The sequence below is a fragment of the Pongo abelii genome, chromosome 19 (assembly GCF_028885655.2).
Source record: "Pongo abelii isolate AG06213 chromosome 19, NHGRI_mPonAbe1-v2.0_pri, whole genome shotgun sequence".
Lineage (NCBI taxonomy): Eukaryota > Metazoa > Chordata > Mammalia > Primates > Hominidae > Pongo > Pongo abelii.
The window spans coordinates 14,324,519-14,340,360 of NC_072004.2; the positions used below are offsets into that span (position 1 = coordinate 14,324,519).

General features: G+C 44.1%; 1 protein-coding gene and 1 long non-coding RNA gene across 3 annotated transcripts in view; one reads left to right on the plus strand and one right to left on the minus strand.

Moving 5' to 3' along the window:
* LOC100442248 (heparan sulfate glucosamine 3-O-sulfotransferase 3B1) overlaps nt 1-14,279 on the plus strand; it is a 50,153-nt gene extending 35,874 nt beyond the window's left edge. Inside the window, exons 2-3 of one of the 2 annotated variants that reach the window (XR_010137926.1) lie at nt 9,922-10,596; nt 12,886-14,279. Coding sequence is in view for 1 of the 2 variants with exons in the window: in XM_063718034.1 (XP_063574104.1) it covers nt 9,922-10,540 (619 nt within the window). In the remaining variant the exon portion in view is untranslated. Of the gene's footprint in view, nt 1-9,921 lie in introns of both variants that reach the window. The other variant, XM_063718034.1, reaches the window with a different exon arrangement.
* LOC129051017 (uncharacterized) lies at nt 5,994-9,925 on the minus strand. Its single transcript, XR_008514973.2, has 2 exons — nt 9,334-9,925; nt 5,994-6,322 (listed from the first exon to the last, which is right to left on the minus strand). It is a non-coding gene; the product is annotated as an uncharacterized LOC129051017 (long non-coding RNA).
* Nucleotides 14,280-15,842: the final 1,563 nt, after the last annotated feature.

Consider the following 15,842-nt stretch of genomic DNA (forward strand, 5'->3'; position numbering starts at 1 on the left):
CAGGAAAGTAATCACTGGGACGTGCCGATTAGGAGCAGATATCTTCAAAAAAATGACTTGTCTTTAAAGAAAAAAAACAACAGTAAATATATCAGTTATGTGAAAATTTGGCCAGATGCGGTGGCCTGTAATCTCAGGCTCACGCCTGTAATCCCAACACTTTGGGAGGCCGAAGCGGGTGGATCAGTTGAGATCAGGAGTTCGACACCAGTCTGTCCAACATGATGAAACCCCATCTCTACTAAAAATACAAAAATTAGCTGGGCATGGTGGCGGCACCTGTAATCTCAGCTACTCTGGAAGCTGAGGCAGGAGAATTGCTTGAACCCAGGAGGCGGAGGTTGCAGAGAGCCGAGATCACACCACTGCACTCCAGCCAGGGCAATAGAGCAAGACTCTGTCTCAAAAGAAAAAAAAAGGAAAAAAAACTTCTATGTCTCTACTGACGATTTTTTCATTTCAATCAATATTTTCCCCAAAGCAGTGTCAAAACAAGGATTTGGGCAACCTTTGGCCGTTTCAAAGGGAACTTGTAAAATCTTCATTGGAAGAGGCTGAATAAGTGGATTTGGGGGATTGCTAGAATTGTTCTCTATCTTGATGATAGTGGTGGTTACATAATTCTATGCATTTGTCAAAATTCTTGGAACTGGACACTAAGAATGATTTTTACTATATCTAAGTTAAAAATTAAGTTTAAAAAACGAAAAAGAATCTTTGTTGGAGTTCAGAAAACATGGGGTATTTCTGCAACTAAACAAGGAAGTCATTTTCCTAACGGGCCAGGAGAAGTGGGTGGGGTGAATGTTTCCCTTGCTCTTCCCAGTTTTCCTCAATTGGCTTGGAAGACTGGGCCTACCCCAACTCAATGTGGGCTGCAGCTTGCTCTCCTCTCTAAAGCACATTAACTTCCATCATCTGTTTTACATAAATTTCCAGGCATCTGTTTGCCTGTTGTGAGTTAGGTTACACCCATTTCAATAATCTTCTTTTTTATTGTTGTGTAATTTACCAGTTCAAACAGTAACTTCAATTGCTGGGCTATAGGAGGAGGGATATCACCCGAGGAAAGGAAGAAGCAGAAGAAGAAATTAGAGCAACATTTGGTACTGGGTAACATCAGAATTATAGGGCTTTTTAGAACTGCTGTGGTTCATTTTAATTTCCTACACCTTTAGCCTTCAAGGTTGGTTTTTAATAGTCCACTTCTAGCTGCAGTATTTAAGAGCCCCAGCAATAGTTGGGATGTTCAGTGGTAAAGTCTCGTGTTTCTCCAAAGCCCTGGGACCGCCATTCCCCAGTGGGAAATTGACTTGGCAGAAAGTCAGCTCATCTTCTCAGCTGGCCTCTCTGTTCTGGAGAGGAAAGGCAAGGGGCAGAGGCTATCTCCGACTGCAGATGGAAATTCTAAATCCTCAAACATGATTCTGAGCATCCTGCCTCAAGGGTGGGAAAAAGGAAGACAGGAATTTACGCCATTAATTCATCTTACTTTCATGGAATCTTTTCTTTTAAATGAGAACTTAGTGTCTTTCTTTCCTTTTCCTTCCTTCCGTCCTTTCTTTCTTTTGTTTATAAAGAAAGGAGTTTATTTCTTACAGTTCTGGAGGCTGACAAGACCAAGATTTTGGGGACGCATCTGGTGAGGGCCTTCTTGTTGGCGGGGACTCTGTTGAGTCCTGAGGCTGTTTAAGGCATCCGATGGCGAGAGGCTAAGTGCATTCATATGCTCTAAAAGAGCACTGAGATTCATTTGCAGCCACAAACTCTTATACGAGCATAAATTAGACAATCTAATACTAGTATTATTCTTCACCTGTCTGTTTTTCTTCTGCTTAGGGTAATATTATTTAACTTTTGATGATGAAAGAATTAGATACCTCTGATAGCTTTTCTTTATCACACCAGTAGAGGTAGACTTATCTTTTTTCTAGTTTCCTTTCATTTGTTTTGTTTTACTGGTAGCCTGATTCACATCAGGTAACCAACTCTCAGAGGGGTGTGTGTGTATGTGTTTAGGGGTAACAAGTGTCTTATCCTGATTGGATTTTTTTTTTTTTTTTGAGATGGAGTCTCGCTCCATTGCCTAGGCTGGAGTGCAGTGGTGGGATCTCGGCTCACTGCAAACTCCGTCTCCTAGGTTCAAGTGACTCTCCTGCCTCAGCCTCCTGAGTAGCTGGGATTACAGGAGCCCACCATCATGCCTGGCTAATTTTTTTTTTTTTTTTGGTATTATTAGTAGAGACTAGGTTTCGTCATGTTGGCCAGGCTGGTCTTGAACTCCTGGCCTCAGGTAATCTGCCCACCTCAGCCTCCAAAGTGCTGGGATTACAGGTGTGAGCCATTGCACCTAGCCTGCCTGAGTGGAATGGATTTGTTCTTTTCTCTGCAGTTTGTAGACCATCAGGACACAAGCCCTCACTGGCCCTGGGAAGTGATCTCCAGGCAGCTGAGCATGTGACCTTCACACCTCTATCCATGACTCAAATAGCTAGTCTTGGATTAGCTGAACAACTTTCAGTTCTGCTGACAATGATGTTTTCTCATTTTTTCCCCCGACGATGGTGGACCTCTATACCCACATAGTATCTCCACTTAGGTGCCCATGAATATCAGCAGAATAAATGACTAGATTATGACAAGTTCCAGGCCCACAGATACCACAGCATAATGGTTTCCAGTCCTGGTTGCACATTAGAACCATCTAGAAGAATCCCATTTTTAAGCCCCACCCATCCAGGGCCTGATTCAATGGGTGTGGGGAGGGGCCAGGCATATCACGCTGATTAAAAGCACCCTGCATGATTTAAAATGCTTCCAGGGATGGAACTGAGTGCCACAGAGGTGGCATATACCATTTTTTTTGAGACGGATTCTTGTTCTATCACCAGGCTGGAGTGCAGTGATGCAATCTCAGCTCACTGCAACCTCCACCTCTCAGGTTCAAGTGATTCTCCTGCCTCAGCCTCCGGAGTGACTGGGACTACAGGTGCATGCCACCACGCCCGGCTAATTTTTTGTATTTTAGTAAAGGTGGGGTTTCATCATGTTGGCCAGAATGGTCTCAATCTCCTGACCTCGTGATCGACCACCTTGGCCTCCCAAAGTGCTGGGGATTACAGGTGTGAGCCACTGCACCCGGCTCATATACCTTTCTTTGTTTTGGTTTGTTTGTTTTTTGAGATGCAGTTTTGCTCTTGTTGCCCAGGCTGGAGTACAATGGCACCATCTTGGCTCACTGCAACCTCTGCCTCCCAGGTTCAAGTGATTCTCCTGCCTCAGCCTCCCAAGTAGGTGGGATTACAGGTGTGCGCCACTGCACCTGGCTAATTTTTGTATTTTTAGTAGAGACGAGGTTTCGACATGTTGGCCAGGCTGGTCTCAAACTCCTGACCTCAGGTGATCCAGCTGCCTCGGCCTCCCATAATGCTGGGATTACAGGTGTGAGCCACCACACCCAGCCTGGCTTATACCTTTCTTGAAATATCCTTAAACAAATTGAAAGCCTGAAATACTCCAAATCCTCCCGGTTCTCAGAATCATGCACTGTGGCTCAGTTTTTTGAGGCCACTGGTGGTCCTGGAAGTTCATTGTGCTTGTCATCCCCAAACCTTACTGGGGTGACAAGCCTGCTTTGCCCTTAGGTTTAATTAAAGAGGTAGGATCTTTCTTGGGTTCTGTCACCCTGTGTTCATGTGGGCGCACATACCTGGTTAGTATCTCCTAGGCTTGTCCCAAGGAATACTCTTGTGGGCTGTGAGCATTGTGCCTTCCTTAGCTTTGGACTGGAGATGCTGTCTAGCCCTATTGGCCTCACAAACATCTATTAGGAATATGTGCCAGGTTTACGTGCTTTTCAAAAAGGTATCCCTTCCTGCCCACGTGGTAAAGAGGGGAAGAAGAGGCAGGGCCAGGGCTGCTGGAGAGGAGGTGCTATTGCAATGATTGGTAATTTTCTAGGCCCCATAGAAGGCAGTTAACAATAGGAACATGTAAACCAAAGAACCTTATTGTTTCGAAATTGGACGCCTATTTGAACAATTATGATCGGCAGTGATCTGATTAGCACTGAAGTACCTATTAGGCTACTAATGTATGAATGAAAGAAAAAATACAGGAATCTATTTAAAGAGAGGACAGGTGTGTAGCTCTACGTGTTCTAAATCATATTAAGAAGAAGCAAAGGAGGGTTGAGAGAGGATCATCATGAATGGAAGAAGGCCCATCAGGAGAGCTGACTACAAGTCCCAACTCTCTGACCTGCAGCCGGTGACCCATCTCCAAGCAAGTCACCCTCTCTCCTTTAGACTCAGTGTCTTCATTTGAATTGGAGATTACAATAACTACCACAAAGGCATTAAAGTAGATGATAAAGCAGGTGAAAGTTTGCAAGCTCCAGGGCGCTGTATAATTATGAGCTCTGACTATCCCTTTGAGAAGCTGGTTTTTACGATGAGTGACTCAGTTAACCTGCATCATGTGCTCACTCTGGAGGCCAGCCTGGGGCTGGACAGGCTGCTGAGGTTGCTGGGATGGGCACGCAGATTCCATGTGAGGGGGTCTTACCCTCGGCCACATCCTCATCCTTTCTTCTCTGCCACTGTTGAGATCAGAGAGGTTTCTGAGAGTGAGGGCAGCAAGCGTGCCCAGAGGAGGGGAGGAGGAAGAGGAAGGTGTGCCCAGTTAGTGAATGGAAAGAACTTGATTCCAGGACTGCGCGGTTGTGGGGTGAGGGTGGCAGAAGAAGAGCAGCCAAAGGGGCAAAGAGGGACTTGCCTGGATGGTTCTGTGCAAGGAGCCGTTCACACACTTCTCAGGCCTGCCATGCTTCTCACTTGGTGTGACAAAGGTTCTTTGCTTGAGCAAACTTCAGTCTGCCTCCTGAACCTTCTCCCAGGACCTCCTGTGCACTTCCTTGTAAAACCCAGTCTTAGCAAAGGGCCCTGATAAGTCATTTTGGCATGAACTCCTCACCCTTGATATCTTATCAGGTTCCTCAGCCTCCACCAGCCCCCACGTGATGTCTGGTCACTTTGGCCAGTCTTCAGGGAGAGTCCTATTAGATCGGTTTAGCCAGAATTCCCTTTACCCCTCATGGCTCCTCGTAGTAAGTTTCTGTCCACTGACCCCCACCCTGCTCCTTGGCTATAAAGCCCACTTGCCCATGCTGTATTCGGAGTTGAGGCCAATCTGTCTCCCCATCACTGCAAGACTCCACTGCAGTGGGTCTCTATACCTATCATGACGGTCGTGAATAAAGTCTTTGCTACTGTGATTTAACAAGCGTGATTGATTACTCTTTTCTTTTTTTCTTTTTTTTCCTTTGAGACAGAGTCTCACTCTGTTGCCCAGGATGGAGTGCAGTGGCACGATCTCAGCTCACTGCAACCTCCGCCTCCCAGGTTCAAGAGATTCTCATGTCTCAGCCTCCCGAGTAGCCAGGATTACAGGCGTGTGCCACCATGCTCAGCTAATTTTTGTATTTTTAGGAGAGACAGGGTTTCACCATGTTGGCCAGGCTGGTCTCGAACTCCTGACCTCAAGTGAACCACCCACCTCGGCCTCCTAAAGTGCTGGGATTCCAGGCGTGAGCCACCGAGCCCGGCTGAGTAATTTTTTTCTTGGCATCTTGGGAGATGTCAGGGTCTGAACCCAGCACTTACTACAGATGTGCCCCGGGAAGCCTTTGGAGAGGGCTCAGGAGGCATTTGCCAAAATGATAAATCCTGTTGTGGATCTCACTTCTCAGCCACTGCTTGTCTGCACCCAAGCATGCCGAGGGGAGAGTGGCCCCGGAGCCTCCACTGGACAAGGGCTTAGGAGTCTCTTTATCACAGCAGTAGTTCCCCTGGCTCCGTTATTTTGACAATAATCAAAATAAATTCTGAGGCTCCTTGAGTGCTTTCTGACACATGTGGACAAACACCAGACTGTCCTGGGGAGAGGGGCCCTCATATGGTTTGGGGGACCAGCAGGCAGTCGAGCACAGTAAATCTGCCCACGGCTCAGGGAATCTTTATTTATGGTTGATCTCTCATTTCCTTTTTACTAGCTTTATTAGGTGGTTTCTTATACACAATTGCCAATTTAGCATCCTGTTCAGCTACTGACAAGCCCTTCTTTAGGGCTAGTGAGGAAATTCCGGCTGCAGAGTTCAGGGAAGGTTGTGGACCCCAGGCAGGCTGAGAGCAGAATCCAGCATTCCTGTACTTAGCCTCTTCCACGAGCCAAACCTCCCTCGTTGCCCGCCTGTGGGGTAGAACTGAATGAGTGACAAGTCCCCTGTGCACAAGTCTTGCTTCCTTACATCCTTTCCAAGATCCTGTCAACAGAAGATAATTGATAACATTTTTCTAACAGCCTACTAGGTACCAGGCTGGGTACCAAAGCTAACTTTGCAGTTCTTTCAAAAGCCCTAGGAGGCAGACATCATCTGTTTTTTTTTTTTTTCATTATTCAGATGAGAAAACTGCAGCACGGACAGATTAAGTGATGTGTCCCCCAGGGTCACACACCTTAGTAAATGGAGGTGCTGAGAGTCAAACTCGGTGGCCTGACTTCCAAGCCCATGCTAAGTCAGACTGACATCGAGATGCCCCAAAACCCCCTTCTCTGCAATGGTCCCGAAGAACCTTGGGGTTTGATATTCCTTCAATCGTGGTGATAATGCTTTGATTCTGAATATTAATGTCTTGTAAACTGTCTAGTTGCAGATGGTTTAACACAGGGGAAAAAGAACTTGGGCTTTATCTGACTTGACCTGCTTTTTAGTCAAATGCAAAATAAGTTGTGAGCCGAGACTCTCTTTAATCCTCAATCACATTAGCCTGATGACACTGCTACATTAATTTAAGTGGTTAATGGGCAAAGTGGGTCAATCCAGCTTTAGCTTAAACCAAGGCTGACTCCAGTGCTGCTGAGCAGTCTTCCTTAAGGGAAAAGCACCCTTCTTCAAACTCCCTGTTGGCAGTCCGGAAGAAGGAGTGTCCGCCCTCCAGGGAATTGCCTTTTCTGACTCCTGTGATAAAGTTTCTGTCGTTTCTGTATCGGTGCTAGATAGGAGAATTGTGGTCTCAGTGGATTAAGATGGCTTGAAGCTTAGAATGCCTTACTGAGAGGTAAATACTTGGTCAAAAATAATGGGAAATTCTCTTTTTTTTCTTTTTAATTCCTGTGCCTAGGCAGGAATCAATCAGAAATCTCTGTTCCATAGTAGATAGCTAATAGATGATATAGCCTCTAACATGGTATCCAGAATAATAGCAGGCACCCAATAAATTATCTGACTTGTAAATAATAACTTGTCTGATTGTAGATCTGTCACCAAAGCTTAGTATCCACTTAGTTAACACACCTCCTTTTGATGTATACACATAGTGCTTATACACATATGCTGAATTTTGGTCATATGATATGCCATAAACTGTGTATTGAGCAACTTAATAATGATAATAATAATGACAGTAGTAGTGGCTGATATTTGTCAAGTATATTCCATATGTCAGGTGTATTCTAAGCATATTATAATTATTAATTGTTTAATCCTCATTAAACTTCCATGAATACGTATTGGTAGCTCCATTTCTGTGGACGAGAAAAAGATGCCCAGAAAAGTTAAATAAATTATTCAAAGTGACGTAGCTTATAAGAGGTAGAGCCAGAATTTAAACCCAGGTAGTCTGACTTTAGATCCCAAATTCCTTAACTAATTTAAGAAGCTAATTTGAGCTAAACTGAGTCAGCTTTATGAATTTCATTTAATTTTTTTCCTTTTTTAAAAAAAGTTATTTGTGAAATAATTGTGCATATTTTGGGGGTACACTGTAATATTTTGATCTACATTTATATTCTAGAAAGATTTAATCAATGGCCGGGAGCAGTGGCTCACGTCTGTAATCCCAGCACTTTGGGAGGCCGAGGCGGGTGGATCACGAGGTCAGGAGATCGAGATCATCTTGGCCAACATGGTGAAACCCCATCTCTACTAAAAATACAAAAATTAGCCAGGTGTGGTAGTGGGCGCCTGTAGTCCCAGGTACTCAGGAGGTTGAGGCAGGAGAATTGCTTGAACCTGAGAGGCGGAGGTTGCAGTGAGCTGAGATCATACCACTGCACTCCAGCCTAGGTGACAGAGTAAGACTCTGTCTCAAAAAAAAAAAAAGAAAGAAAGATTCAATCAAGCAAATTAACATATCCATCACCTCACCAACTTATCATTTTTTGTGTGTGGTAAGAAACTTGAAAATCTGTTTTTGAAGAAGTTTTGAAATACACAATATATTATTATTAACTATGGTCACTGTGTAGTGAAATAGATCCCTACAACTTATTTCTCCAGTCTAACTGAAACTTAGAACCCGTTGATCAACATCTTGTCTTTCATCATCTTCCCTTTAATCCGCCAACCAGCCTCTGGTAACCACCTTTTTACTCTCTTTCTGTGAGATCAACTTTTTTAGATTCTACATATAAATGAGATAACACAGTATTTGTCTTTCTGTGCCTGATTTATTTCACTTAGCATAATGTCTTCCAGTTGCATTCATGTTATTGCAGATGACAGAATTTCCTTCTTTTTAAAGGCTGTATAATATTTCATTGTGCATATATACTACACTTAAAAAATCTATTCTCCATTGATAGACACTTAAGTTGTTTCCATATCTTGTCAATTTTGAATAATTCTATTATAAAATGAACAGGGAAATGCAGATATCTATTTGACATACCAATTTCAATTCCTTTGTATATCTATCCAGAAGTGGGATTGCTGGATCTAACCTCATTTAATTTTTTTTTTTTTTTTTTTGAGCAGAGTTTCGCTCTTGTTGCCCAGGCTGGAGTACAATAACACCATCTTGACTCACTGCAACCTCTGCCTCCCTGGTTCCAGCAATTCTCCTGCCTCAGCCTCCCAAGTAGCTGGGATTCCAGACATGCACCACCACGCCCAGCTAATTGTTTTTTGGCTTTTAGGAGAGACGGAGTTTTGCCATTTTGTCCAGGCTGGTTTTGATCTCCTGACCTCAGGTGATCCACCCGCCTCCGCCTCCCAAAGTGCTGAGATTAATGGCGTGAGCCAGTGTGCCCAGCTTGGTTTTTTTTTATTATTATTATTGTTGTTGTTTTATAATTTCAGCTTTTATTTTAGATTCAGGGGATGCACGTGCAAGAATTTGTTACATAGGTATATTGCATGATGCTGATGTTTGGGGTACCATTGATCCCATCACCCAGATAGTGAGCATAGTACCCCCTCAAAAGTATTTTTGGAGGCTTCTAGAGTTGTGTCTTGGGAATTTCCTCGTGGCATGTTTGTATCAGTTTACTTACCTGATTTCACTGGATTTTTTGGCTGCTGTGTGCCTTGTTGCTTTGTGAAGTAAAGGCTTTGTCAGCAGTCACTGTGATAAAGCCGGAACAACTGGGCGGGACCCGAGGGATGTTTTCCTTCCAGTGCCCAAGGCACATCTGCCTGGGTTTGATAAGTGTGGGAAGGCAGACTAATGGCAGGACTCATGGACAGTGAAATCTCTGGGAGTCCTGGGTGCTATAGTTTTAGGAAAGGCACTTATCAGAGGCCAAAGGCTTTTGTATTTTGGCATCAGATGTTTGGGGCAATCTGAAAGCTGGGAAAATAAGGGAAAGGTTATATCCACAAGAGGATCTTAGAGAAACAGGTAGCTTGCACTTTCTACCTTGCATGAAGGGGCCTTCGTGTTTCCGGTAGATGGTACCTGCCCTCCAAACCAGGTGGGATGCTAATGTACCTTTCAGCTCTAAAGTTCTACTTGCATTTTACATGTTTCTACCACTGCTTCCAGAAATAAGAGGGAGATGGGATTGGAAGTCGTGACCTTAAGACGCGTGGCCAGAGAGGCGTCACCTTCTGATCCCGGTTTGTTTGCTTGCGTTTCTCAGGGACCTGATGCCCAGAACCCTGGACGGGCAGATCACCATGGAGAAGACGCCCAGTTACTTCGTCACGCGGGAGGCCCCCGCGCGCATCTCGGCCATGTCCAAGGACACCAAGCTCATCGTGGTGGTGCGGGACCCGGTGACCAGGGCCATCTCGGACTACACGCAGACGCTGTCCAAGCGGCCCGACATCCCCACCTTCGAGAGCTTGACGTTCAAAAACAGGACAGCGGGCCTCATCGACACGTCGTGGAGCGCCATCCAGATCGGCATCTACGCCAAGCACCTGGAGCACTGGCTGCGCCACTTCCCCATCCGCCAGATGCTCTTCGTGAGCGGCGAGCGGCTCATCAGCGACCCGGCCGGCGAGCTGGGCCGCGTGCAGGACTTCCTGGGCCTCAAGAGGATCATCACGGACAAGCACTTCTACTTCAACAAGACCAAGGGCTTCCCCTGCCTGAAGAAGGCGGAGGGCAGCAGCCGGCCCCACTGCCTGGGCAAGACCAAGGGCAGGACCCACCCTGAGATCGACCGCGAGGTGGTGCGCAGGCTGCGTGAGTTCTACCGGCCTTTCAACCTCAAGTTCTACCAGATGACCGGGCACGACTTTGGCTGGGATTGAACAAACCCAGTCTATGTACCTTACCCACGTGGCTTATCTATTGACAGAGATTATATGTATGTAAAATGTACAGAAATCTATTTTATAATAATTTATTTTTAATTCATAAGCAATTAATTCACTAAGCTGCCTAGCCACACTCTTTAGAGAGTTAGCTTCATAATCTGTTAACATTCCAAAGTGTTTAACTCTAGTATTTCGTTCTCTTCTTCACAATTGATGGTGCTTCCATTTTTTCTTCTCCCCTACCTGTTATATTTAAAACGAAGAAAAGCACAACTTGAGATTTTTGTTGTTACGGGTATTCAGCCTTCAGTCACCGTCTGAGTTCTCCAGTTGCTGCCTCCTTGTCTTGTCTTGGGTCTCCCATTCCAGCTTCCCTGTCTCCTCCTGCCTGTGTACCTAGTAGGAACGCTGAGCTGCCTCAACAGGACTGTATTCTAAAGGGCAGACCTCATGTAGCAGCCTCCTTGCAGATGTGGTGTCCGGTCCAATGATGTAGCCTGAAAGCCACAGCCCTAGGGTTCTGTCCCCCGCTCCATTCAGCACATGGGGAAATTTCTCACTCCCTTTACAGGGACGTCCACATCCTTTTTTTTTTCTTTTTTTTTTTTTTTTTTTTTTGAGATGGAGTCTTGCTCTTGTTGCCCAGGCTGGGGCGCAATTGTGTGATATATGCTCACCACAACCTCTGCTTCCCGGTTCAAGTGATTCTCCTGTCTCAGCCCCCCAAGTAGCTGGGATTACAGGCATGCACCACCATGCCTGGCTAATTTTGTGTTTTTAGTAGAGACAGGGTTTCTCCATGTTGGTCAGGCTGGTATTGAACTCCCGACCTCAGGTGATCCGCCTGCCTTGGCCTCCCAAAGTGTTGAGATTACAGGTGTGAGCCACTGCGCCCTCTATCCACATCCTTTTAGAGTCAGAATGCTAGGGTCCATTGACTTCAGCTTTTGATTTTGCAGGATGGCCCTGTATCCTCCTCTGCCCCGTTCCCTGGTTTGAAGTGTATGCAGATTGTTGCCCCCTCTTTCCCAGGTCATGTGTGTGAGATGCCTGGGTGCTGCTTCAGAAATCAAGATGATCTCCTTTAATTTGCATGAAACTACACCACGCTGCGTTCCCCAGGCAGACAGTTCTGCTTTGACACACCAAAGAATCCGGAGGCTAGCAAAGCCGCCAGCACAAACCAAGGGCGCTGGGTGTCGAGACTCAGAGGTGTCAGCTGTGTCCCGCGGCATCAGCGTCTACCAAGGTGCTGCTAGGTACAGAGCCAGCCAGTGTTGGGCAGCAGGCTCACAGCCTCAATAGGGAGAAAAGACAAAGGCCTCAAAATGACAGGCAGCCTGGCAGAGGAAAGGAGTCTGACACCTCAGCTTGATGCATCTTTGGAATTCCTAGCTCATCTCAGAATTATATCTCAGAGTGATAATATGGGCAGTAGCCAGTGGCCAAACAGGAAGAACTAAGAGTGGCCCTTGTAAAAAAAGATTGGGAAAGCTGGGTCCATATTGCCTGTAAACCCTTGAGCCTAATGCTCATACAGCTGTCCCTTGTTTTAGCCAGGTCTTGACAGAAGGGTTACCAGCACTGTCACTGCTCTACAGAATGCTCTCCCCATGCCTCTCTGTTGATTTATAACAGCTGGGTAACCAGATAGCAATATAGTGGCAATTGAGTAGCCATATAGTAATACAGGGGCAATTGGTTAAACATATAGCAATATCACATAATGATATGTTTAATTTAACCTCAGTTTTTTAAACCAGAATGCTTCTACCATAAAAGAATTGTGATTTCAGTTATATTTCCATCAAGGACTATGTGGGAAGATATACATGTTGTCAAAATGGTCGGGATGGGATAGTTACAAAGGACACTTTTGTATGTTGTATGGAATCACTTGCCTGATAGTATAAGAAACGTTGTATGAAAAGAGGAAAAGATAAATCATTTTTAGAAACTGATCAGAGATGTCACTGGTCTTTAAGTGATGTCTTGAAAATCCAGTTTGTATTTGCCCAAAAGTTTTAGCCTACATCTAGCTAGCTTACACTTAGCAGCCAAACCATCATTGTGTAGGTTCTGTTTTGGAGAAAGCTCATGGGGGATCTGTGTATTTCTTAGGTTTCTCCCTGTTCTCCAATGTTTTATCCATTTTGTAGCTTTTTTACTGTCTCCAGAAAGTAGTGTAGGACCTGCACTTAGGGGAATACCAGAATCATAGCGTGGTTCTGCCTTCTTGATGAGTGATTGTGAAAAACACCTGCATAAGGGTGCTAATTGGTTGTGTATTTTTTCATTTATTTGAAATCAAACTGAGAACACCTCTTTTCGGTTTACAGCATAACATGGCTTGAAGTAAAAGGCAGTATCCAAGTCCTTCACGTGGTCTTGCCCTGTCTACTTTCTGATCATTCTGATGGTCTGATGTGGCAGTCGATGTGGAACTGCAGAAGAGTTCGGAGAAGAGTATGCAACAAAGCCATAGGAAAACACGCAGGAGCTTTTCCCTCCCCTTCAGGTCCCTGCCCTCTTTCCAAGCTGGACAATTTTTTATTAAGTTGTTTATTCCCTGCCTTAAAACTGAAACAGGAAATTTTCTGGTAGAAGGAGGATCATTTAGTCATGAACACTGAAGTGGGTCAAAATTCTATTCTGGGTCAAATCCTTGAATTCAAACAGATGTCCATATTAGTACTGATGGAATAGAGCAAGTTTTTCTATGTAAGACAAATAAATCAAACATCATGTGCATCTCCTCATAAGGGTCTGATGGCTTAAACTTCCTAACAGATCTGGTTGCAGCATCTGCCGGAGCTTGCACCCCATCATCGGACGGTCATCTTCCTCCTGCAGAAGTTAGGTAACGTAAGACTTAGATTTCTTCCTGTTCTAGCAATCTGCAAGACCACCAAGCTTAACTTTTTAGCTGCCAGAAGACAAACACCCTTTTCTGTTTCGGCAATTTGTCCTGGCACGTGTTTTGGACTTCCTCCAATTTACACGAAAAGCTCTGATATTCATTGGAGTACTTTATTTTTTTTCCTCAGTTTTGTTTCTTTTCTCATGTGAAAACAAACAAAAAGGTCAACAAAAAAAAATTGGGAGGTTTTTCTTGTTTCTATCTACTTCATGCTTTCTTTGCGGTGTTTGAACAGTAGTCTGTTAACTTAGTAGGTGGTACCTGGAAAGGTACTTTCAGTATAGTGACTGTTTAATAAATACTTAATTGGACGATGGAGGAGGAGAAATTGTTTTCTTCCCAGGATTCTCTTTGGGGGTCATTTTGAGTGACAGATATATTTTAGACATTTGGAGAAACAGTTTCAGATCCTGCCAGGATATTTTTGTAAGAAAGGAAAATGGAAGGTTCCAATAAACTAGAAACATTACGCATCTAAGATGCTGACACAGAAGCTAATGTGACTTTTCAGCTTATCAAGAGGATGGCCAATAAAACTTAAAGGTGTGGTTAGATGTTTTCTCACTTTTGTGACATTAATTTATCACTGAGTCTCATTCAACCAAGTAATCTAAAATACTGTGCAAATTCTAGCAGTATGTCTTCGATAACTTGGATGTTAGGATAGCCAATATGTACAAAAAATTAAATCAAGTATTTTGTCCTATGTATAACACAAATTAATTTTACACAGAGAAAGATGTTTCTAGGCAAATGAAATTCTGGTAATTCATACTATTTCTTTGTATGAACAAATAAAATATATTTTGCCAACGTGTGGGTACCTTTATGTTTTCTTAAGTATTATAAAAGGACAAGGTAGCAATGTTTTATTTAATAATCCCATGTGCATGCATGCATGCGTACACACACACACACACACACACACACACACACACGAGTCATTCTGAGGGCAGGCTGACCTTTCAGATTTTAAAGGGTCCAATCCAATGTACAACTAATCCACAAGCATTTAGGGTGGATTTTTTTTTATAAATGACTCTGAAGACAAGATCGGTGAGAGGGGCTTGTGTGCCCTAGTGGACCTTCCCCGCAGCCCCCAGGAAGTGCTGTCTATTACACAGGATTCCAAGAACACTGAAGCCGCTGCCTGCCCCAGTCTTTTGGTGCCGCAGGTTCGTGTGCATGGGCAGCCACATGTCACACGACAGGTGCAATGTGAGCACAGCACCTATGGCTGGGTGGATTTTGACAATAGGTGCCTTCTCGTCTCACTTTTACAGAGTGTTCTCCTATTAGGTGGAGATCCTTATCTGCAAGACAGAGACAGAAAAGACTCAGATGAGGCAGCATTTCTGTGTCTTTAATCCGTCTCAAACTACCTTCTGCTTACTTTTTACCTGGCACACCATCTGTACAATTAGTATTTGCTACTTTAACCATTTGATTCACTCTCTGATTTTACTTAACTTTAAAAGGAAACATATTTTAAGTAAAAAGCCATGATGTCTTGCCAACAAGAGGAGATCATCATTTTTAAAAGGCACAATGAAAACAAAGCAATGCTGTTAATTTCTAGCCCAGATAGTATCACTAAAGCCACACTAGCCTCACCTTAGGCTCACTCGCTGCTCCTGGCAAAGATTCTGCTGTTCAAGACTGGCACATAAGTGAGATTTGCATCTTGCCATGAAGAATAAATGGGACTTGGTGAAGGAATGACTTACTCAATGTTATTTATTGTTGGTTCTATGTATGCCTAAAATGTGGGCGTCCACTCCCCACCTCCAAATCATCTCTCACAGTTCTCTTGGTTTTCTGACACTTTTGGAAACACAGTACCTCACACTAAGAAAATGCCTTGGAGAGGCATGGAGTTGAAAATTAGTCTAGCATTTTGGGAAAGCAGTGGAAAGAAAACCCTGACTTAACTAGAGCAGGGTGTAAGTTCGTCAGTCAGAAAACAAGCCTTACTTAAGATTTGGTTTTCAAAAGCTAGCATTCTATGGAGACCAGTTTCTTCAAAGCTAGAAATTTGCCACTCAGTGAAATAGGTGTGTGAAATAGAAGTGTTGACTTTACTTTGCACCCCATCTCATCAATTTTATGCTTTTTCTACAGAAAGGTACTAAAATGGACCTAAAATCTACATTTTTTTTTTTTTTTTTTGAAATGGAATTTTGCTCTTGTTGCCCAGGCTGGAGTGCAATGGTGCGATCTCGCTCACCACAACCTCCACCTCCCAGGAACAAGCGATTCTCCTGCCTCAGCCTCCCAAGTAGCTGGGATTACAGGCATGTGCCACCATGCCTGGCTAATTTTTAGTATTTTTAGTAGAGATGGGGTTTCTCCATGTTGGTCAAGTTAGTCTTGAAC